Source organism: Labrus mixtus, chromosome 4 (assembly GCF_963584025.1).
Source record: "Labrus mixtus chromosome 4, fLabMix1.1, whole genome shotgun sequence".
In the NCBI taxonomy this organism is placed as follows: domain Eukaryota; kingdom Metazoa; phylum Chordata; class Actinopteri; order Labriformes; family Labridae; genus Labrus; species Labrus mixtus.
This window is the reverse complement of record NC_083615.1, coordinates 10,989,752-11,013,031: the sequence shown is the minus strand read 5'-3', so window position 1 is coordinate 11,013,031 and position 23,280 is coordinate 10,989,752. Positions and strand designations below refer to the sequence as shown.

Here is a 23,280-nt window from a genome sequence, read left to right as displayed (position 1 = left end):
ATTGACTCCCAAAAGTAGAGAACAAAGCAGCTGAAGAATAAAAATTGGCAAATAAAAAGACATAGAAAATTCAATGAATATGTTTTCAATTTATTATATTAATTTGAAATAAATTACATTTTTACATTTGATTTTAAATATAACTAACAGGATTATATATTGAAATATTTAGGACTCCTCTGTTAACCTTTGTCTGTATCAGGCCTCTGTAGGTTTTAAATACTTGAAATAAAATGTTTTTCTTCCAAAGAGCATTTGACACACAAAGGGATTTAAACACACTGGAAAAGATAAAACTTTATTTCTCCCTGTCGTGACGATACAAAGTCAACAAGTGCAATAACAATCCAACTGAAAACGGTACTGGACATTCTATCTAGTAGTAAATACATAGACAGAATGTGGTGCACAAGATCACCACCACCACCACCACCACACATAAAAAGTGAGGTATCAACCACTACAAAGCTTCTGTGTACAGGTGGGTATTCAACTGTAAGGCAACTGTTACCATGACAACCTGGAGAGACTGAAACAGATGTGTGCTCCCTTCTTCCTATGGTTTTTTTTTGTTTGTTTGTTTTTTATTAAGGAAGAAGGTTGAGCTGATACAATTCACAGTACCACATCACATCAGTCCAGAGTCAGACTGTTTGTTTTCCAACAAAAACAGAAAACAGCACAAAACCATTGATGTTAAAACATGTTTTAAGAAATGAGGGGGGGGAAAGATCCCTCATTTGTAACTTGAGGGAATCCATTTTTGATCCTGCTACGGCTTGTCAGAGGCTAAATTAGGTTTTTATTTCCCTGGGTGTCACAATATTGTTACTGGTGATAATACAGACCTTCTCTGACTTATTTCAGGCCAAAATACACAGGGTAGTCTAGGCCTGTAAGCCACATTCTCTATATCAAGTTTTTACCACTTCTTCAGTATCTGGATCCATTCAAATCTCCGCTGCTTAAGGCTGGGCATTGTTGTAAAAAAATAACTGTATCAGAAAATGTACCAGAACCCTTAAAGTAAAAACAACACTAAAAGAGTACTTTGATACCTTTTCCTACTAAATTTGATACCTGTCATGTAAACAAAAAACATTCAGCTTTGTAAAATCAGACCTTAACGTTTCCAAAAACAAACAATTTAAACACAAAATACATTGCAACTGCCATGTCTGTCAAATACATCATTCCACACACTGTCTGAGTTGATGCTGCTACAGTGAACAAATCAAACGCCTCATTAAATTGAAGATTGGCTGCAAGAAGAACCTTACTAATGCTCTGGTTAGAGTTGGGCAATGCGATGAGTGACTGTCCGACAATTGAAATGTGAATGTCTACTATCGACATTTAGCATCACTGTTACCTTCATGGGAGCTGTTCTCGTTTTATTTTGCGACTCAAGTAACCGTGCTACGGAACAAGATTCAACATTTTCATACGGCAGCCATTTTTTTTAACCCTAACCCTTGGGCAGCTGTGGCTTAGTGGTAGATTCAATCGTATTTTAACAGGAAGGTTGGGCGTTCGATCCTCAGCTCCTGCAGCCACATGTAGAAGTGTTCCAAAAATGCTCCTGCTGCTAAGCCATTGGCGTGTGAATCTGTATAATTGGGTTTAGTTAATTACAAATGGGATCGGGCACTTTAGGGAGCAGCCGTGACCTGTAGTATAGAAGCAGCTGTGATTGAAGACTGGAAAATCCCTATGCAAGCCCAAGTTCATTCACCATTCACCTTTTCAAACTTCTCCATGTTTGCTGCCTTTTTGTTGACACTTTGCGAGTAAGGAGACAGTTAGAGAGGAAAGCCAGACAGTGTAATTCAGAATTACTGCTGATCTCTGGGCCAATTATTTCACTTGGATACATCCTTTTCCTCTTCCTCTGAAAGCTTGAGCCTGCTGGGGCGCACACGCAATTAAACTTTAGCCACTGAAATGGGTTATAACTTGCTCTAACAACTCTGCAAATACGAACATTATTACTGATAACTGAGGATGACGCCTGCAGCACTTTTGACCAGATTTCAGAGGGTTCACTGTAACTTTATGAAACTGGGAGGATAAACATGGGAAGTCTCATGGCTTTGCTTGCTGCTATCTGAAATCAATCACTTTATATTTAGAGGTATAGCTCCATTCTATTTCAGATCTTATCATAAGACATTTTGCAAAAAGAGCAGTTCTAGACCGTACTAAGGAAAGTGTGTTAACCAGTTGAAGATGCAAAGATTAGGACAGACCAGACGCTCCTCTCTTTATGTACCTGCCGTCTGTCCTTGTGGTCTACAGGCACTCTTGCTTATATCCAGCCGGGCACCTAAAACTGCTTGGTTTTAAGAAATGCTATCTCAGCAGTAATTAGGGTTTTCACCTTAATTGCTCTTTCTTTAAATGGTAAAATCATAGAGCTACAACAATAGGTCAATTTATCTTTTAAGTCCCTGAGAGAAAATTACACTGAAAATTGATTTATGCTGAAGGTAATTTTCTCAAACAGGCATGCAGTTCCCATGAGTTTGCTTCTCAAATATAAAAATGTAACTAAAATCCTTCAGACTTTCAAAATTGTTTTGGCATAAATGCAAAGAAATCTATTATTTTCTATTTTCTGACCTTTCATAAACCAAACAATTCATTGATTAAGAAAATAACTGACTGATACTTGACTCATCCTTAAAGCAATTTTCAAGGCCTCACAGGGTCTAAGTGTGGGAGAATCTAAGCTTGTTCTGTACACGACAGTAAACTGAAAACTACAAGTTTAGAAATTTGGTTAAAAGAAGCAAACAAGGATTTTGTATCTCTTACCATGGGTTGTTTAGACAGTTTGACCAACTTTCTGACATTTTATGGACCCATTGAATAATTGAGAAATAATGTTACGGCACATGGATTCATAATGAAAATAATGTTTTTTTTCCTTGCAAAGCTGACTCAGAAACACTTCTTACTGTATCAATTCATAATTCAGAAACACTTTTTGTTTGTTCCATTGACTTCACCTTCTTATTACAGTAAATGTAAACGGATCTGAACTCTCTGCAATACATCTCAATGAGTACCCCGTGCTCATTTGGCTGACCCCTCTGACTCTACCACATCATCCTTTCTATTTAAGCTACTGTACATTATTGCTGACAGTGGAGGGGGCTTGAATTTTTATTTTTTATTTTTTACATTTTCTATTATGGCTAATCACTTACAACAATTATCTCATCGCAGTGTGGGATGTAGAGTGCTCCTTATTAAAGAACCAAATGGATATTCATTTGCATCATATTGCTAATGGAGCTGTTTTTCAGGCATCTCCGGTAATGAGGAAGGGCAAACAAGTCATCGGATGAGGTTACCCCGGCTGTCTCACACTAAACTTTATAAGTGATGGATTTAAATGGGCTCGTAGGCTCAGAGCCAATTAGGGTTAAGGTCAACTTAGCATAAAGCGCGCTGCTGTTGAGAAAGCATCCCTGATCCTCATAAATGTTTTGGGTGAATAACTTATTGAGTGTCAGGATCCCGAGTTCCTCACCGTCAAAAACCAAAGAGAAAAATCTCAATTACCTAATGTAAAACCTTTAGATCTACAGCAGTTGAACTGTATGGCGTTGTGTCCTTGTCAGACACGTTACAATATAGAGAAATCGCTTACTTTGCAGAAAGGAGATCACAAACATTTCATATAAGATAGTGTTTTTCAGCAAGGCTGCAGAGACATTTTGTGTCTAGTTTCAGTAACAAAAACTCTACTCTACGTGAGATGCTCAGCATCAATCTAAGCTGTTACATGTTCCGAATGTTAACCACTCACATATTTCTCTGACTACTTCACATAAATAATTCACCAAATAGATAACCCACAACTGTGTCTAACTGCTACTGAACACAAACTGACACAGCAGCGTAATAAACATTTTCTATCTAGAAAGATGAGATTTGTTTTTCAAAAACAGGCAGGGCTCCTCGCTTGCCAGTACAGTTTATCCAGTTCAGCCTGGATTCGTTTGGGATACTGCAGGCCTTGGCAGCCATTTCAAGGGATCACTGAACACCTGTGAGCTACTGAATGTGTCTGCTGCTCCTCAGCTGTGGTAGCAGAAGCACTAGGTCCTCTGTGTTTCCACGTCGGCCTGCTTCTTTCAGTCCATAGGTGTTTTTGTGCTCTTAAGAAAGGGTCAGTAGTCTCTTCTAACTACTACAATATGGCTAGCCCACCACTAAGTAAGTGTCTGTGTTCCAGAGAGGGGCTTCTGTCAGGCATCTGCACCGTACCACGTAAGGAAAGGTGTTGCTACTCTTCAGTTTGTCCACCTGCAGCATCTTTCTGCACAGAGAGAAACACAGAAACTTTGCATTAGTGTTTGTTCTTGAAAATCCTTTTTGCTAACAATGTGTACTTTTATTTTATAAAACTTAAACAACATCCCTTAGTTATTTCTGGAAGGATGGAACTTTCCAGTTGTCACAAAGATGGTTGAGATAAGAGGATTTTAATAGATCCTGACTGTGGACCTCCACCCAGGCAAAATCTGGTTAAAAAAAAGTCCCCACTCATGGCCCCTTGGGTCTTTTTTTTTTTTTTTCAAGATTTTTTTTTGGACTTTTTGTGCCTTTTATGGAGAGATAGGACAGTGGATAGAGTCGGAAATCAGGGAGAGAGAGATTGGGGAATGACGTGGGAAAGGAGACACAGGTGGGATTTGAACCTGGGCCGCCCGCTTGGAGGACTACAGCCTCCATACATGGGGCGCACGCACTAAAAACTGCGCCACCCGTGCCCCAATTACTGGCCTTTTTAAAACTCAATTATTGTATACCAATCGATGTTATTTGTCCCCATTGATATTCACCAAAAAAGTCAATAAAGCTTTAAAAAGCTGTTTGGAATAATTTCATATTACATCATGAATAAAAGAGGTCTGCCCGAAGCAAATGTAAGTTTTAAACTTACGAAAAGTGCAAAAACTGCAGATTTCCCATATTGTTTCTCTTTAACCACATCAGACTTAAGTCTATGGATTTGATCTCCTTTAGACAACAAATTAAATACCTGAATTTATATTTTTCATTCACTGATTCCCCATGTTTTTCATTTGGATCATCTTCACTTTGGAAAACATCAGGTTTAGCCATTGTCATTTGACCCCAGTATATGTCTCACAATAACAGGTTTAAAGCCTCGTAAAATATTGTCTTGTACATTGCATGCTTTCTGCTCTGGCTCTGTTAGGGTAGCAAAGTGAACAAGACATGACTTTAAAACAGGACAAATACAACACCAGCTGTCTCTGAATTAGAATTCCTACTGGAATCAAAAAAATCTTAGACCTGTGATCCTTTTTTCCCCCTTGAGCATCAACAATTAAGCCTTTTAGGCCAAATACAGACACCATTACTCTCTTCTATCCAATTAATTATTGTTTAATCAATTTTAAAACGTAACCGTAATTAAACAGCTAAAATATTCTCTCAATCTTTGATAATGACATACAAAGTCTTTAGAGCTCAGTAGGCTCTGCTCCATTTGGATGTTACACACAAAGACCAGAAACTGTTGGCAGTAAATAAAAGACCCTGACCTGACATGACCAGACATAAAGTGGTATAGAGCTGGGTTTCTCAAAACAAAGAGGACCCTGTAAAAACTCTTTGACTTTGAAAACATAACCAAACAAAGTTAACGGCCCTTTTACTCGGCATGAAAGGACAACTTTGAACCATAATAAATTCTCCAACTTTAAATGACTTTCTTGTGGTATTAGTTCCCCTTATAACATCAAAATGATCTACACGTCAACCTACAATATCCATCAACTTGTCAGGGCCACAAAATGTCGTTGATGAACACAATTACATGTTTGGATATTTGTAAAACCTCTTACAAACTGAGTGAAAACAAATAAGAAATGGAACAAAAGAGAGGCTGTAATACTGCACTCTCGTCTGCAGCATTGAATTCCTCTGAGGTGTTTGGGGAAAATTGTTTGGAAAAAAAACTTCTGGATTGCGTTGAACACAACAGACATGGCATAGCTGCGATTGTCTAAGATCACAATGTGTTTGCTTTGTGCTTAACAGTCCTCATTGATCTTTATAGAAGATCATGTTGGCTTAAAAATCCACCCATGGCCTGAAAACACAAAGACTTGTAAAAGAGAGCAGCTTTGCCTTTCAATAAGCGATCAGATTTACAGGAATATTTTACACGTCCGTAATTCTTGTAAAGACTTGAAGCCTGCCTCGTCTCTATGAATCACATCCATTGCACCCATTTCTGCTGCCCAGAATGATAAAACTACATTGTTGTTAAGACAATAAAAGTTTCCACATTTTCCCTGATCATATTGATCTCTTATTGAGACGAACATATGCTACCAGTAAAGTGATACGTCACTGATACATGTGCTAATCAATACAGGGTAAATTCTTATTCCCTCTTGAGGTATAAAATTAAGTTCATAATTGACAAAAGATCTCATGACAAATCAGAAATGCATCTCTAAAATAAGATTTCAGTTATTCCATATGCTTGTGGCGCTGCCAAGCTTTGTTTTACCTGCAGAGAGCTGAACCTGCTCTCCCGCTCTTTATCTTTAGCCTGCAGCAGAACTCTGTGCCTGGCTGCCTTTGTTGCGTGTATGATGTTAATTAACTCGCACCACATGGATGGAGCGTGTTGCTTTAATTGGACAAGGCCTTGGCATACCGCTCTGTGGACAGGCAGGCCAGGAATAATTTTTTCAAAATTTTCACAATTCTATTATTACCACAAAGAGCCAACCAGTGAGTTCAAAGATGGATGTGAATATGCAGGAGCCAGAGTGAGGCTTTGATCACATTCTGACAGGAGGGAAAAAAAGAGTTGTGAAATGTCGTGTCAGCCTTCTCAGTGTCATTTCAGGTGTTGGTGCATGTGTTAGGGTTATATGACCAAAGTGATGTTACAGACAAACTGAGTGAGTTATTGCAACCTATTTAACTAGGCTGGTTGATAGCGCTGAGTCACGGAGGTCTGACTGTTAGAGGAAGTGTTACGATCACTGGTGAGTCAGGTATACGCCGAATGTGGTGACAGATGCCACCTCACATGGACGGCTCTATCCGGGGTTTAGCTAAGCAGATAAAATAAGCATCCGACCTTGATTGAGAAAGAGGTTACTGGCACAAGATGCTGCTGTAACGTGATGCCAAGTCATAAATGAATCATCAAGGGACTCTTTGACGTGATCTTGTTGATTTGCAGTGGCGCCATTTGATGTCGGCCAACATTTCTGCCACTTTATGTACGCCACATCTGGCTGATGCGCAGCACACATTAACCAAAGATGAGTCATTGACCCCAATCATGCATTAAATGTATGTATCCTTGAGGATCGCATGGAGGCTTCAGCCTGTCCCAGCTGACACAGGGCAGGGACATGGGCATATTTTTCATGATGTGTTTTTCTAATCTTGATTTCACAGCTGTTTTTGCACTGTACGTCCTGATTAGCCCACACTTACAACAAATTCATAGAAAAGCCGGACAGCAACAGATCAGATATTTCTTATTTTCCATGAGTAGAGAGTGTCAGGTTCAAGATAGTCCCTATGACCATGAGAGGACCACCTATCAGGGATTTAATGCTGCTGAAGACATAGTGAGAGAACAAGATTTTCCAGGAACAGCAGAGTTTACCGTAGTCTAACAGTCTTGGGGTTGTGAAGGTAAAATGTTTGTCCATCTATACAGCTTTTCTTAGCATAAAGACTGGAAATGGGTCAAAAACTGGAAGGCCTTGCTCTATCTTAAACTATAATCTGCCAACCAGAATAGCAAACATTTTTTAACCATTTATTCATAAAACTATAACCTTGAAGTGTCTTGCAAACTACTTGTAATTATCTCTCAAAAATGTTGTGGTGTTCAAGTTATCTAAGCTGTCTCGGCATGGTTAAGTTGTGCCGTCACTGCATTCTATTAAAAAATCTGCTTAAAAGATGGACCCCTCCCTCCCTCATCTCAGCACTACAGCATTTGCCCTTTTAGAACTGGCAGCGGTACAGTAATTTGTAATCATATATTGTTCCGTTTTCTTTTTTCTCCTCAGAGCAAATATGTAGTTCATGGAGTCTTCCAAATCATTTTACTAATTTTCAAATCAGCAGAGCTACTCCTTAGTTGCTGAACTGCAGAAGAACAAATACCCCTGATTAGAAATCAATGTTTAAGAGATTTACTGTCTTTATTTTCTAACGTTATGCCTGATTTTTGAACATTAATCAAACCATCAGCACTGGCTAGAGGGATTAGGTGTACTCTGTACCCATGCCATGTGCTATTACAGGAAAAGACCAGCCTAGCAACTGACTGCGTTGTTGATGGCATGAAGTGCCACATTACCAACAACAGAAAAGACTATGACTTCCAAAGTGACTGATTTGTCCACTCAAGAGTAACAACAACAAATACATTGTTGTTGTTGTGACACTGTGGCAGTTAGGTTAGATTAAGGCAAAAAACTACTTCTTAAGAAAGAGATTTTCAAAATTGTGCAACTGCATCCAAATTTGGATCTGAACCATCAATCTAACCCAACCTCCTACAATAATTACAAATAAACCTATATTGGTATGATAATAAGCTGCTTGATAGAGGACCAATATGGCTGTATTCTGGTGGACGTTCTGTCATTACTCTGAAACTCAACTGCTCATAAAGAAACCATGCATTCTTCTTATTAAACTTAAACCATCTTATTTGGCTGAGCAAACCTGCTCTTTTCCCCGCACCTGCGTAACATGTCAGTTGGTGAAGAATGGCACCAGTTAAGTTCCTTTTATTGGTTCAAACTGCGCTGAATATATGAATGTGAGAGTTGAATAAAGGTTATCCACTGAGAGAAAGTAATAACGTCGGTTTCCTTTGACGCCCACACTGAAGCCCCAGCAGATCTGCAGCAGTATAAGCCTGCTAACATTGCAGTATGGTAAACAGTATTCCCACACGCTGAACGTCAAGCTGTACTTTCTCTAAAAGAAACATCTCTGTGCATGGGGAGGAATGTTTTGTTACTTTGACTTAACGCCAGGATTGCTCTGCTGCGTTGGTAACCATTCGTGCTGGATTCCTGAGTGGCTGTGTGACTGGGTTGTTTTTAGACGCTGCTTCGTCAGTTGTGGGACTTGACCCCAGCTTTGTTTGTTTACATTTGGCCAACAGATGTTCGACTAAATGGACCCAGTTTCCTGAGCCATTTACCCTGCGTCCTCTCTGGGGATAAAGATCTGTACCCCCGCAAAGAAACCACGGGCCATCCAATGACGCACTGTGTGGGCAACCTCATCTGTGCTATATGTACCGTTTCCTCCATCGAGGTTATTTAACACATTAAACAAAAAGTGTTATCTGTGTTGTGAGAAATGCTTCTCAGTGTGAAACTGCAAATAAGCTCCAAACTTGCCCCAGAAACTGTATTTAGCTCCCAGCATCTGTCACTATGTTTTAAAACAAAGTGAGTGATTACCAAAGACTATTCTTAGCTTTATGTTAATTTTGTCCTGTTTATTAGCTTATACTTTTTATAGAAAGAGGTCTTGCACAAGATAATCCTACACCGACATTCATCCTGAAGCAGTTTCCATCATCAACATGAATAACCAGGTACTTAGCACTCTTTCTCGGTTCAATTTGTCACTAAGCATTTGCAGCTTTTTATAGATATCTTAAAGCTTAAAGCTGGAGAGCTGCTGCTACAGGTCAACCTCACATGTCTAGGATTGATGAGTCCTTTCATTCTGAGCTGACTTCATGTCTAATGAGAAGGCTCCATGGATGCTGTCCGGCGTTAATTAACCTTGTTTTCGACCAGCAGAGCAGCCTCAGGATCCCTCTGCAGCATCCCCGCTTCTCGCATCTACAGCTCGCGCAGTCCACACAGCTCCTGCAAGCCATTTGTCAAACCTCTGCCTACATTAAATTATCATGACCCGAGAGAGATATCTAGCTCTATGAAGAGACTCTGAGCCCCAGTCAGACGGATAGGTCTGAGATGGAGAACTGAATGAAAAATTGACCGTGCAGAATCTAGGTTTGTTCACACTCCGCTCTGTGATTCTGTTGCTGTGTTATAAAAGTATGAACAATGTCTGCCAAAAGAAGGAAAGCCCTGCGGATGCTTGGTGTTAAAGTTCACTCATGGCATCGTAAATCATCCTGTATGTTTTAACAACAGTCACACGCAGCCCAGTACACCCTCAGACACTCCTGTGACTGCTCTCAAAGGCCGTAAAAAGATAAACAGAAAGGACAGCAGATGGTGTTTTGCCACAGAAACTCCATGAGAGGTTTCTTTTGTGACTCATTCGAATCATTCAGGTTAAATATGAGTTAGGGGCCCCTGGCGGCCAGTGAAGCTTTTCACATTATTCTGTTCTTTTCTATTCATTAATAATGATAACCCCCAAATGAGCTGGTCTGTCTTAAAAACCAAGAAAATTTCTCTTTTAAAAAGACTTAGATGGTGAGACTGAGTGTAGCTATTTTGAGATGAAAGACCAATACAGATCAGATGCTTTAAAGAAATCCATTAGAGGGCGAGAGAGCAGAATTTTTTTAAATGATCAAGTCTGTATTCCTAAATCAGAGGCAAAGCATGTCTTGAAGTGAGTGTGCTCTTTAAAGTAAAAACGGCAGCATGATTTTCAGGAGGCTGGAATCTTGTGTATGTGTTGTGCACACTGCAATCTTAATAAGGAATCCAAGTTACAAGGAGCCCAATGTTTGAGCTTCCCTCATGATATTTTGGGAATAATATGCTAGAAATGCTCTAATGTTTGTGCTGTGATTCACACTGTATCCCTGACATGTTGCTCTCCGCATGACAAAACCAAGAATACAAAGCAAAAAAAAAAAGACTCAGAGAGAAACTGTTGAGGAAAAAAATAACTAAAAGCAAATTTCTAAAGGTACTAAATGAATTACTTTAAGCATCAGTTACACTCATCGCTTTTTGCTAATAAAAACAAGAGTCTCTTCTGTACTAATGCTCATCAGATCAGAACAAATGTTGTTTCAATCATGTTTTGAAACGGTCAGCACAGGGTTAGGAAACACATCCTACAGTATGGCTGTCAATCTAACAGCTGCAATGATGAGACACTTTAAGTAAGCTGGCTAAGAAAATAACATATTTTAATAATCATGTGAGTCATTTTCAAATGCAAATGTCAACAATCTTCAAACACATTTTCTGGTCCCAGTTTCCAGATTAGAATTTTTAGCTTTATTTTGTAATCTGTAAGATAATGATAAGTCTTTGGCCCTTGACAGAATAAGCAATTTGAAAACAGCATAATCACTAATGTATTATTAGACTAGACAATTGATTGGATAATCTTCAAAATAATCAAACGATTAATAAACAATAGCAGTGCAAAAGTCACAAATCCCAGATTGGATTTCTTTTTTTTTTGGATAAGGCACAAAAAAAAGAAAGAAAAATATTTATTATATCACTTTTCTACTCCTCAGCTAGCTATGACTCAAAAGGGGAATTCTAATAGCACTACAAATCAAAATCATCATCTAAATTATGTATAGCATCCTCAATCTTCTTCTATATACTCATTGCAGTATTTCCAACAATAAAAATACAAACAGGTAGACCTGAACTCTCTTTTGATTTAGACATAGCTTCTTATTGTCTAAGTACAGCTGACTGTTATATCAAAAAGCATTTCATTAACACTGCTTGCTACCCCCCAACGAAGTTAATCAAAACAAAAAAATATTTCTGTAAATAAAAAATCTGCTGTTATCTACTAAAACATGTCAGACCAAACAAACTATATCTTCAGTTTAAGGACCCAACAAAGCCCTCTGTGATGTATTTTCTGGATTAAGTCTACTAGAGGCTGTGACGTTGCTCTTGTTAAGTTTCTGTTGTTGTCACACCCAACAATTATCTAATAATTAATGATCACATCTTGAGATGAAGCCGAGAAAAGGTAGAAGGAGGTTTTGGAAAAAGTAACCATGCACAATGAAATCAAAACACTTTATGATCCATTTGCTGTGTGAAAGTCTGCAAAAAACATTGGTAAAAATACATTCTAAAACAAGAACTTGTCATCCTAGATGCAGCACTTAAACGTTGTTTCCTTTACTGAGACTCTGCACGGGAGGTTTAGCAGCAGTTCATTCAGTTTACATAATGATGATGTATTTTTTTCATCGATCCGCAGATCAGATCCGGCCCAAACCGTGGGGGATGATCTGAACAAATCATGGATAACCTGTGATCCTCTATACACCAATAATAAGAAAGGTAAATAGTTGTATTTACTGCCCTAGTCCATTTGTATGATCTCAGTGTTTTAAACATTTTTATTGTCTGTGACCAGAAACTGATCACCATTGATATTAATAAAACTATACATCCGATGGGCTTGGTAGGTATAGAAGTTTTGTCTGAAACTAAAAATGAGCCTGCTAAGTTTGAAAGTGGATTACATTCTTGCAGTTGAGGTCTGACAGCAGCTCTGACCTGAACATTGGCTTCTTTGCCTAATTAAGTCCATCAAACAATAGGAGTGCATAATGAAGCCCACACTATAGCTGCGTGTGCTGTTAAAACATTGTCAAGGTTAACTGATTTTACCATTTCCAGGTTACGCTCTGATGGCCCTTAAGTAATGAAAGATTTAAAAGAAAATTAATTAAACTTTTATTGCCAGAGGGGAATTTGTCTTTCACCAAGAGCAAAACAACATGAACTTCAAAGACGGCAACAAGCACACAGGACATCACGCAATAAACGGGAGACTAAAATCATTCAAAATACATAATTATAGCGTCACGTGAGTCCATGTGAGGGATGTCGAGTAGCAAGTTCAATAAAGTGCAGACTAGTGCAAACTTCTGAGTTCATACTGTATAGTCAGAGCCTGTTGAGCAGCTGAATGCTCTGTTGTACAAAGGAAGTGATACCTCTTTGTTTTCATCCAGGGCTTTCTGTACCAGCGCCCCCCAAGTGAAGAGTACATACTCAGACCAAAGGGAATGCTCTGGGTCTGCTGTAAACTTAATTCAGTGTGTAGCGGTCTGTTAGGAAAGAAATACTGCACATTGGTTTTCCTGTTATTCTCCTACCTAGTGTAACAACCCTGTCTAGTTTGTTCTTACTATGCACGGACTATGCCCCCCCCCCCCACTCCCAACACTGACTACAAAAGGTCAGTACACTTTCAATGAAGCGTTTGAAAAAAAAATGTCAGCATGGTGCTGTCAACATTTAAACTTCTGAGTTTCCTTAAAAAATAAAGAGACGCTGCTGAGCCTTTGCAAATCTTGCATTAGTGTTAGTGTTCCATGTCAATTAGTCGTCAATAACTGTGCCCAGATACTTACTTATATTACTTGTAAATTTCAATGATTTGTTGTTCATAATAACAAGGGAGAGAGGAGAAGCTCTTCTAAAATCAATAATCATTTCTTTCATTTCCTTTGGGTTTCAAATGAATGAATTCTCTTTTCACCAGCTGTGAAAGTGGTCCGTCTTAGCTCTGTAATTGGTCTCGTTGTCTTTTAAGAGACTTATCAAAGCAAGAGGCAAACCTTCAACGCTTCACTTCATAGTTTTGCTTTTATTCCAAAGCTTTATTACATATAACATTAAAGATGAATTCCATATAATACCTAATGCATTTAATTGATGTATTTTTTACTTTTAGTTATACCCCAGTTTGATATTCATACTTAAATCCCTTTGAGACTAATTTGGGAGTTTCTTGATGACAACAGCCTAACTGTCCTCTCCAGCTACCTGTCGGTCTTGTATAAATTCTTTGCACATTGCCAGCTGTCCCATGTAGACACCAGCTGTGGTTACCCAGGACATTTGTGACTCAGAGTCTTTGTTCCTTATTTGCTCATTCTTGCAGCGACATGTGCCAAACTGCAGATTGGCAGTAATCATGTTACCAACAGTGACTCACCATGCTGTGGATGTGTTGTAGGGCAGGAGCGTGGGGCTGTGGCTCTCCCCTCTTAGGCTGTGTCTGGGCTGGTAGTGGCTGGGGACCATGGGCTGGGCTTGAGCCTGGGCCTCGCTCTCCTCCGGCATGGACCGGTGCCACTGACTCCTGGCCTTCTTCAGCCAGCGTCCCCCAAGACCCCATTTCTCCAGGTAGACCCGGCACAGCTCGTAATTTATGGCTGAGTAGTAGAGGAAGTCAAGCGCCAGCAGCACCATGACAAAGAAGCCGTAGATCCACACGCCGACCAGGGCTGTATAATTGCTGTGAGACGGAGACAGACTGAGAGTATTAGCACAATGTAATCAACATGGCTGCCATCCAGATACACTTAAACTTGGATCTTAATTCCCAGAAGCCACAATAAAGCTGCCAATGTTTGCTGCTCATGTGGCAAAACATAAACATTCCTCAAATTGACCCTTGAAAAACTAGTTAAAGAGTTACAAACACATATTGCTTCTTGAATTGGACCGAGTATTTAATAAAAACATTTAACCCTTTTCATCCGTCTCTTAATGGCTTATAAATAGAACCGGTGCTGCTTCCATTTTCACCTCTACTAATGTCCTTGTGTTTTTCATGATCCAGCTGAATATATGTTGGGAACACTTTCTTTTAGTCCATCATCATCTATTAAAGTACAGCAAATGAACTGCATTTGTCACAACAGTGATGCTAAATATCCTCAGTTCTTTGTTTCTAGGGAGCTGAGGACATGAAGTCTGGGACTCCCAGGCAAAGTGAAAGGGAGTCTATCATGTTCAATTCCTCTTTTAGACATAACCAAAGATTTATTATGCTTTCAGTTATGAAAGAATTCAACTTCAGAATAGAGAATTATTTAGTTGGACATTCCTCGTTTATGGATATTTTATGGTTTCTTTCTTTGACGGCATTGATTGAAGCACTTCAAACATTTTTATGTCCAAATGCTTCTAATTGAGTCAGTCAGTCAAGGAGGGAATCCTCTTCTGTCTGAAATTGATGTGGCCTTCGGGATATTTATCTGAATAAATGACTTCAAAATGAACATGTGAGCTGCTCAAATGAGCACTTTAGGCAGGTTAGAACTACCCCTACACTCACATCTAAATGTATTCTAAACTCCATTTACCTCTTCTCACTTCAGACATTCAACTATAATGTAGTTTGAATGTCTACTGAGGTCATTTTTGAAGATATCAGGCTTTCTAACGTAGCATTATGTGAACCTTAGTGTAGGTAAACAGCATTATGTGCTCAGTTCTTAGATAGATCGATCATGACCACACAGCTGAAACAAATGTTATCCAACACTGCTTCTTAAAGGAAGAGAAGTAGATGCAATTGATTATCTGTCAAAGGTTAGCTTTTCTTGTTGCTTTACACATTTTTCTCTGAGGTGACTCTTCTTTGGATCTATTTGGATTCTGCAGCATATAAACCACTCTGTAAAATTTAAACGACTAGGGGAAAACCCTCAGAGGACTAACACCTTTATTTTTTTTTACCTTGAACTGCAGTCAATTTCAAGCTATACAGTAATATCATTTCAACTGTGCAGTGTGAGCAGAGAGCAGAATTATGACCAGTTTGACTTGCTTGTGGTGGTAAATATCAGTCCCTCAGTCCTAACGCCCTGTGAGCCAGGATGAAAGAGTGGCCTGACAGGCCATCTGACACTAAAATGAAATATCACGACCTGCTGCAGGGCAGTGTGGCCGGTCTGAGACAGAGGCATGCTGGGAGGGCATTAGTACAGAGAGCTGTGCTTTGGATACCTAAATCTCCCACTGAGAGCTCACACAGAACAAGAGGCTCATTTTTCTGCATCCATCACTCGGCTTAAATCTGCTTATACTGCAACGAATAAGTGTGTCCTCTGCTGTGTGTGTCCTCTGTGAACAGCAACCATGATATCATAGCCGCTTTATCATCTTTATTCAGGAGGGTGGTATCTCAGTTTGAGTGTGTTACATATTCAAGTTGTTCCAACATTCATATATACCAGCAGTTGTATCAGCCTCGGAAACCTCTGAAATGTTGATGGGTATGGAAGAGTATTCCGGTCAGTGCACCAATTATATAAAAGAGTATATTAACTCGTAAAACATTTTACAGCATTGTTCAGAAGATTTCATTAAAGACAGAAAATATTCAGGTAATGTGACCTGCAAGGGGGTTATTTTGACAAAAGCAGAGCTTATCAAAGTGCAAGCAGGTCTGAGTATGAGGGCAGGGTTTTAGGGAGAGCGTCTCTAAATCGCTACATAAAACCAATATGTCATTCCTTTTAAACTGAAAGACCATACTCGTAAATTAAAAGAAAACAAATCCAAAATAATCATAGCATTTGTAAACTATTTATAACACTAAAAGTACAACTGTACTGTGATAGTGTAGCATAGTGATACTTGATATAACAGCTAGCACTTAACACCTGCCTTTGTGAGCTCATGTAGCGGCGCCTCTCTCTTATAACAACAACAACTGCTTTCAGCATCTGCTCCATCTCTGAGCTGCTTTTGAATGCCTCTGTAGGTGTAGATCAATGTCAGCAAACCCTCTGAGCGAGAGGCAAGCGGTGTCAATGAGAGCGACGCCGTCAAGGGAGCGAAACATTTGTGAGCGGGCAGACTGAAGCAGCTGTTTTTATCTCATCTGAGGGAACGCCACGCAACTGAATCTGTTTGTTTCCCCATAGCGCTCCACATAAAACTCTCTACCTAAGATTTGTTTTTCTGTATAATTAGCTTCCCAAAGACCAAGGAGGTTATGTGTTAGTCCCTGTTTGTTTGTGGTTTTTAAGATACCTTTAAAACCTAGATGTACAGTTTCTTCCTGGCCTATAGAAGAACTTGTAGGCTTCTTATAGTGTGTTACTGAAGCACTAGAGTTCAATAACAAGTGTTAGGTTCCACAGTCTCTTAGTAAACATGACTTCCTCTTTTGAGTTTGGCTGACCCATTGTGAATCACCTTATGTGACACGACACAGACGCAAACGCGTAGACGGACATTCACCACCTCTCGTTTTTTTGTCCCTTTAGGTTAGACCAACCTGTAACAACTACAAAACTTGAGAAAGAGACTGTGCTTGGGCTGGCTGCATGTGTGAGAGCTGACGGTCTGAGCTCGCTGCTGACTGCTGATCGGAGGTAAGCCCACACCCTAACACCGCCAGCCAGCCTTTGTTTTGTATGCACTTTTGTGTTAGAGAACGAGCATCAACTAGACGGCATTCATTCTCGAAACACAAGCCTGAACCAAGAGGTGGAGAAAGAGACCTGGTTACACTTTGTTTTCATCTTCAGTCTCATTGGCTCCAGTCCAACCAATTTCTGTGGAGGAGGGCGATTAGATATTCTTAAGCCAATCCCAAGAGACAATTATATTATTGCAATGTTATGCATCTTACTTTGTAGGTCATTGTGCAAAACGTATCCTTCTGCATAGAAGCATCTATTATGCCCCTGAGACCAGTTGCAGAATTTTTCCCTTTAGAATTACATTAAACATTTCTAGAGGCTGCTTTTTGGTGATGGCAGATTTGTGTTTTACACCAGAGGAGATAAAAGCAAAGAGTATTTTTCTCTCCACAAGTGGGGCTGAAGCATCTCATCACCTGTTCTTTCCTTAATTTGGAGAGAAGTAAAAATAATCACCACTGTCTGGTGGTATTGAGAAGTCAGGCTGTATATGTAAACTAACAGGCCTCTGTATTTACAGGTAGCAGCTGTTCAAGCCTCCTTGGTTCTGTCACACAACTAGGCAGAGCTCCACAAATTCTTGACAGTGGCATTGATGGATGATAATTTGTCCACCAGTGACACTGGAGGGAGGTTCCAACCTCTCGAATGTGAGGATTTGCTGTTTTGTTTTGTTATATTTCATCGTTAAACAAATTTGGATTCTTCTGTCCGATGGTCAAGAAAACAATAATGGTCTTGATATTTTGTTTTCACAGAAGTTGTGATTGGCATTTTTTCTGTACATTTTTGACATCTTATTTCTAACCGCAGATTCTGCCACAAAAATGATGGAAGTATCCCTTACTCTCACTGTGGGCTCTGTATTTTTTCAACAAACGATATAAAACATTCTGTTGGAGGGGCCCATTAGCCTGTGACTGGCAGTTCTGTTTGACCAACCATGGATTTGATTTTCCTCCGAAATCAACATAACTTACTGTCCTGTATCTTTTATATCTTGATTCAGATCCAGATGTAAATTTTTTAAATACTTCCTGTTCTTGAAGAGACAGCCTCGGTGGGGGTTTGTACACCCATTAGACTTTTCTAGGTCATAATGAAATGACAGGAGTGCTTTCAAAATGTGATAAATCGTGGTGCGTGTGCTTTATTTTACTTACTTGTGTGCATAACCGTCTGAGGTGGTGGTGAGGTTGATCTGCATGACCATCTGAAACTCGGTCTCGTTGCAGCAGTATTTGAATGCGGTGTTGTTGTGGTAGCAGCAGAACATGAAGTTCTTGTTGTCTGAGAGGCGCGGGCAGTGAAAGCCGAAGTGCGGCCTCCCCTTTTGGTCGTCGTAGGGTTCACACACTCTGTAATGAGCCGATAGAGCTGCAGATTGGAGAAAGAGAAAGATTTCAGGTGTAAAAATGTGTGAAAAACCGCTTTAGAGGAAAAATTGTTCAAACAGCAGCAGCAGAGTACTGAACACATTTTGTTTTCTTTGAAAGCCTCAGAAGAAAAACACAACTAGATTGAGGGTGCATGTAATTATATGGGTGTACTGTAGGAACAGAAAAAAACGGTGTACTTGCAAAGTAATCAGATAGCACCCATCACATTTAGAATGCAGGCGCTGATGGCATTGTCTCCGTAACCTTTAATTCCAAAAGGAAACAGTGCATCTTACTTTGTAGGTCATTGTGCAAAACGTGTCCTTCTGCATAGAAGCATCTATTATGCCCCTGAGACCAGTTGCAGAATTTTTCCCTTCAGAATTACATTAAACATTTCTAGAGGCTGCTTTTTGGTGATGTCGGAGTAATGTTTAACACCAGAGGAGATAAAAGCAAAGAGTATTTTTCTGTCCACAAGCAGGGCTGAAGCATCTCATCACCTGTTCTTTAAAGCTTTTCGTGAGCATTAATATACTCCGACTTGTTTTTGGCAGCTGGAGTCATACAGGAGGACAACAGAGCTTGCAATACATAATGGAGAATATGAATATTTTTTGTATAAGTAATGCACTTCTTATTTGCATTCCTCTGTTGCTGTGCATTCAAGTCCCTACAGCTTTAGGAAGGCATGATAAATGAATGCATTGTTTCTTTCATAAAGGGTCAAGAAAAGCAATATTGTCTTTGTTATGAAATCTGGCAACAAATAAAACCTTAGCTTTAAAGTACCCACAGGAATATACTTTCACCGTAGCCGAGACGTTGTCTGGTAATTATAAATTACACGATCTGTCAGAGAAAGGAATGACCCAGATACAATGGGAGTCAAATTTACGTGGCTGATGGAAGTTACACCCACTTGTTCAACACCTTCATTACTAATCAGTCTGACATTTTTAGCACCTTTTCACTTTCTATTACAAGCAGTGACACCAATAATGAATACACAACAGTTTGCCTACGGTCACACCCTATAAGCTGCATGTAAGACATATAGAAACAGCACAGTAGAGTGTCAGCCTGCTCAGAATGTGTCTTTATTACACATCTTAACTCAGTCCTGTGTGTGAATAAAATGTTTTAGATGATCTAAAATGAAATCAGGAAAGCCTTATTGGAGTTGTCAGTGTTTTTAAAAAAAAAAGATTTTCCTGGCCAATATAACCAATAAGAACGCACATGTCCAGAGAAACAATATCAAAAAAACGAACAAATCACAATAATGCATCTCCTTCCATCTCTATCCCAATTTTCAAACCCGGTGTCAGCAGATGGTTGTTCATCACGAGTCTGGTTTTGCCCAAGATTTCTGCCTCTTACAAGGACGTTTTTTCTTGCCACTGTAACTTTCCTTAATGTTGCTTATTGCAAGGCTCATGATGGATTAACATTGGGTAATATGACAAAGAGTAAGGTCTTTTAACTGCTTGTGGAAAAGTGTCTTAAGATAACATTAGTTATGAATTAGCGCTATTGCAATGTGAACATAAGACAACAAGACATTCTCATCAAAGTAACCCACTAGTTGTCCAAAATCAGAACACAACTGAGACTCATTCAAATGAAACCTTAAGGATGCAAACACGTACAGTAGATCCTAAAATATTCCTCAATATGAAGCCAGAGCTGTGACCAATATCTGCCCTGAAGAAGGCATTTTTTCAATCAAGACATAAACGTGTCTGCGCTCCCAAATAGACAGTTTTATGTAATAATGTTACTGTAATTTTTAATTACCACACAAACATCTTTGGCATTTATCTTCTGCACTTTCATGTGACTGATTTGCTGACAGGCTGATGTTATTTTCAAGTGCCAGAAGCTAAAACCAGATGATGATATCATCCATGCGCACGTCTAAATTAGGCTCTATTTGTGTCATTTGCTAAATCTGTCATAAAAATATCTTGTTTGTTTCTTTTTGCTTGATCATTCTCTTTTAAGCATAAATCCATTGATGCAACTACGTCTACTGAGCGCACACTTTTGTTCCATTTCCATTGATTTGTCTTGTGTGTGTGTGTGTTCTTTCATCTGTGGAGCCTATAAAATCTGGCAGTGGGGTCGGTAAAAGTGTTGTAGCTGGGATTCAGTTCAAGGTCAACTTATACTGCGGTGTGATTTGAAGTCTGTCAGTAATCCCAGACGGGAGACAGATCAGCATTTGAAAGGGAAGAGCTCTTTCAGGTTATAATGAGCTCTGTGTTGCCGGCCATCTTCCCTTCCACAACCCTATGTGAGCGCGAGAAGAGCCGAAATGAAGCAGCACACGAGGACACGGGGGATAAGATGTCAAGGATGGAAATATGGTGGGAGAAAACTCTTCATCTGACCTTCGTATGGACTGTTCAAGTTGTTTATCTCCAATAAATCCTTGCATATAAAGTGGGGGTCAGCAGTTGTAAGTACCTGAACTCGCAATAAGGAAACGGATGCCCTCGACATGGGAAGCGAGCCATAAAGTCCTCTAACGATGCACGATTTAAAGGTCTGGAAAGAGAACGGTTCAGGGGAAGTCTCTGGCTTCTCAAATCAACAACAGCTGGTTCTGGAGACCGTGCTGTTGTAAACACACCCACCTGCTTAATTTCATTAACACCTCTTGAAATTTAGGATACAGTTAACAGCTTGGCTCTTGCACTACACTATGTTTACAACCTGCGGTCTGAGAACTGCCATGGCCGTCTCCAGCAACATTTGGGCATCAGTCAGAACTCACACATCCCATTCATTTATTAAACGCTACAATCACACGCACAGTTTGTTTTCTTTGTTCTGGGACAAACAGGAAATGTTTGCTGTGTTGTAACTGTATTTTAATCAGCGTTCATCTACAAAGAAATAGATATTTACTCACAAATGGTTCATTTGAAGGTAGCCTGAGCAATAGAACTGATTTATTATCCCCTTAACCAAAGACAAGCATGATGCATCTTCTTGCTGTGAATAATAAATGAACAGCTGAGGAAAAGAAGCCTCATTCTGTTTACGTTTAACTTCTCAAGAAACACAAATCAATCATTTAGGAAGCAACATGAGCTGGTTCTTGCTTTTCAAGTGTGAATTTTTGTTCTTTTTTTTCACAGTTTTATATCATTATTACAATAATATATTTGAGGATTAAGAAAAACTGTTCTACTCTACAGATATATAAGATCAATAAAAAAACACCTTGAGATATATTCAATATCTGTGAGCTACATCCCTCCTGCTGTCAGTATTATATTGTTTCATATACAATAGGGAATAAATCCAAACATTTGTAAGGAAAGAGCAAGTTAACGAAGAGATTACTAAGACAATTAAAGGTACAGCTTTGTTCGTTGCAGCATGTAAACACAACATTCAAACTGGGCACCACCTTCTGGGCTCATCGCCCCCTACAAGCTCACACTCACTGGAGGTCGCAGTGTGTATGTTTACCTTTACTTCAGGCTACCACACGCTTGCACAAGCTAACCGTCAGTGTTTGGCACACGCCTGTCCAACAGATAGCAGAGCACAGGTGAGAGTTAACCCGAGGTTCACCCTCGTTTAAGAAACGAGCTTTATCTGCTTGGTGTTTCACCTCACTATCATTACATTTTTCTTCTATGCCTCTGTTTGTCATCATGTTCGCTGGTTTGAATCGCATCCAATCACTGAATTTTATCCACTCCTAAACTCACCTGCGTGCTGTCATTGACTGGAGGAAATTTGAATTTGACCATGAGAAATCTTTTGAATAATCTGAGATCTTGGGAATTTGCTATAAGGATATAGAAAAAAAAACAAATAAATCCAGACTGTCTGACAAAGATACAGCAATATAAGTCGCCTTACCAGGCAGCTTGCTATGGATTATATTTACATCATTTACATTTATTGGTAAGCTGCAACCAGTAGCAGCAGTTGAAATGATAGAAGACCTTAAAGGTGTGGGTCAGTTGTAGAATAAAGACAGAGAAAGTTTCTGTTCGGAGGAAGTTGGGTTAGATGGAAAAAAAGCAGCAGATGAGAGACTTAGCCCCAAATGTGTTAATGACGTTATGTAAAAATGTTTCGTGACCCAAGTTGCAACTGTTCAGGATGTGTTGGTCAGGATCATCATCTATTTTATTTTCAAGGTTCAAATGTATTCTCTTTAAGGCTGGAATCCAGGTGTTGCACCCTCTCCCTGGCAGGCAATGAATTTATATTTTTTTATGTATTCAAATTAAAAGGTTGTTCAACTCCTCTTCAATGAGGCGGATTATTCCAACCTTCTTTATGCTCCTGCTGAACTGATTTCTTCCTCCAACACTCGATCCTTCTCCTGCCCTATTTTGTCATTTTGAAGTCTTGAGTTGGCATCTTTTCCCTTGTGCATAATATATATATATATATTCCATTGCTCAGAAATTTGTGCTGGCTGAGTTTTTTCTCTTGGTGTCTTTCGGGGATAGAATGCTCCCTCTTCACATTGTTACGCTGCATGGCCTAATTTTGAGAGCACCCTAAGATTCAGAGCTTTTCCCGCCAAGAGCACTTCTTTTTGGGGCAAAAAATGCTTTTAAGCTCCTTGATGGTGAGTGTCTCTGACTGAACTTTTGGCCATCAGATAACAACTTCCATCCTTAAAATTGTGTCCTCTGAGGTTGTTTGCTG

The 23,280-nt window shown here is 39.4% G+C and overlaps 1 protein-coding gene across 2 annotated transcripts in view; it reads right to left on the bottom strand.

Annotated features, from left to right (window-relative positions):
* Positions 1-562: 562 nt before the first annotated feature.
* Positions 563-23,280, bottom strand: part of shisal1b (shisa like 1b) — a 43,185-nt gene continuing 20,467 nt past the window's right edge. The window contains exons 3-5 of one of the 2 annotated variants that reach the window (XM_061035825.1): positions 18,376-18,589; positions 13,984-14,286; positions 563-4,330 (exon numbers count right to left, since the gene is read on the bottom strand). In XM_061035825.1, coding sequence (XP_060891808.1) covers position 4,330; positions 13,984-14,286; positions 18,376-18,589 — 518 coding nt within the window. In that variant the 3' untranslated portion in view covers positions 563-4,329. Of the gene's footprint in view, positions 4,331-13,979; positions 14,287-18,375; positions 18,590-23,280 lie in introns of those variants that run through there. The other variant, XM_061035824.1, reaches the window with a different exon arrangement.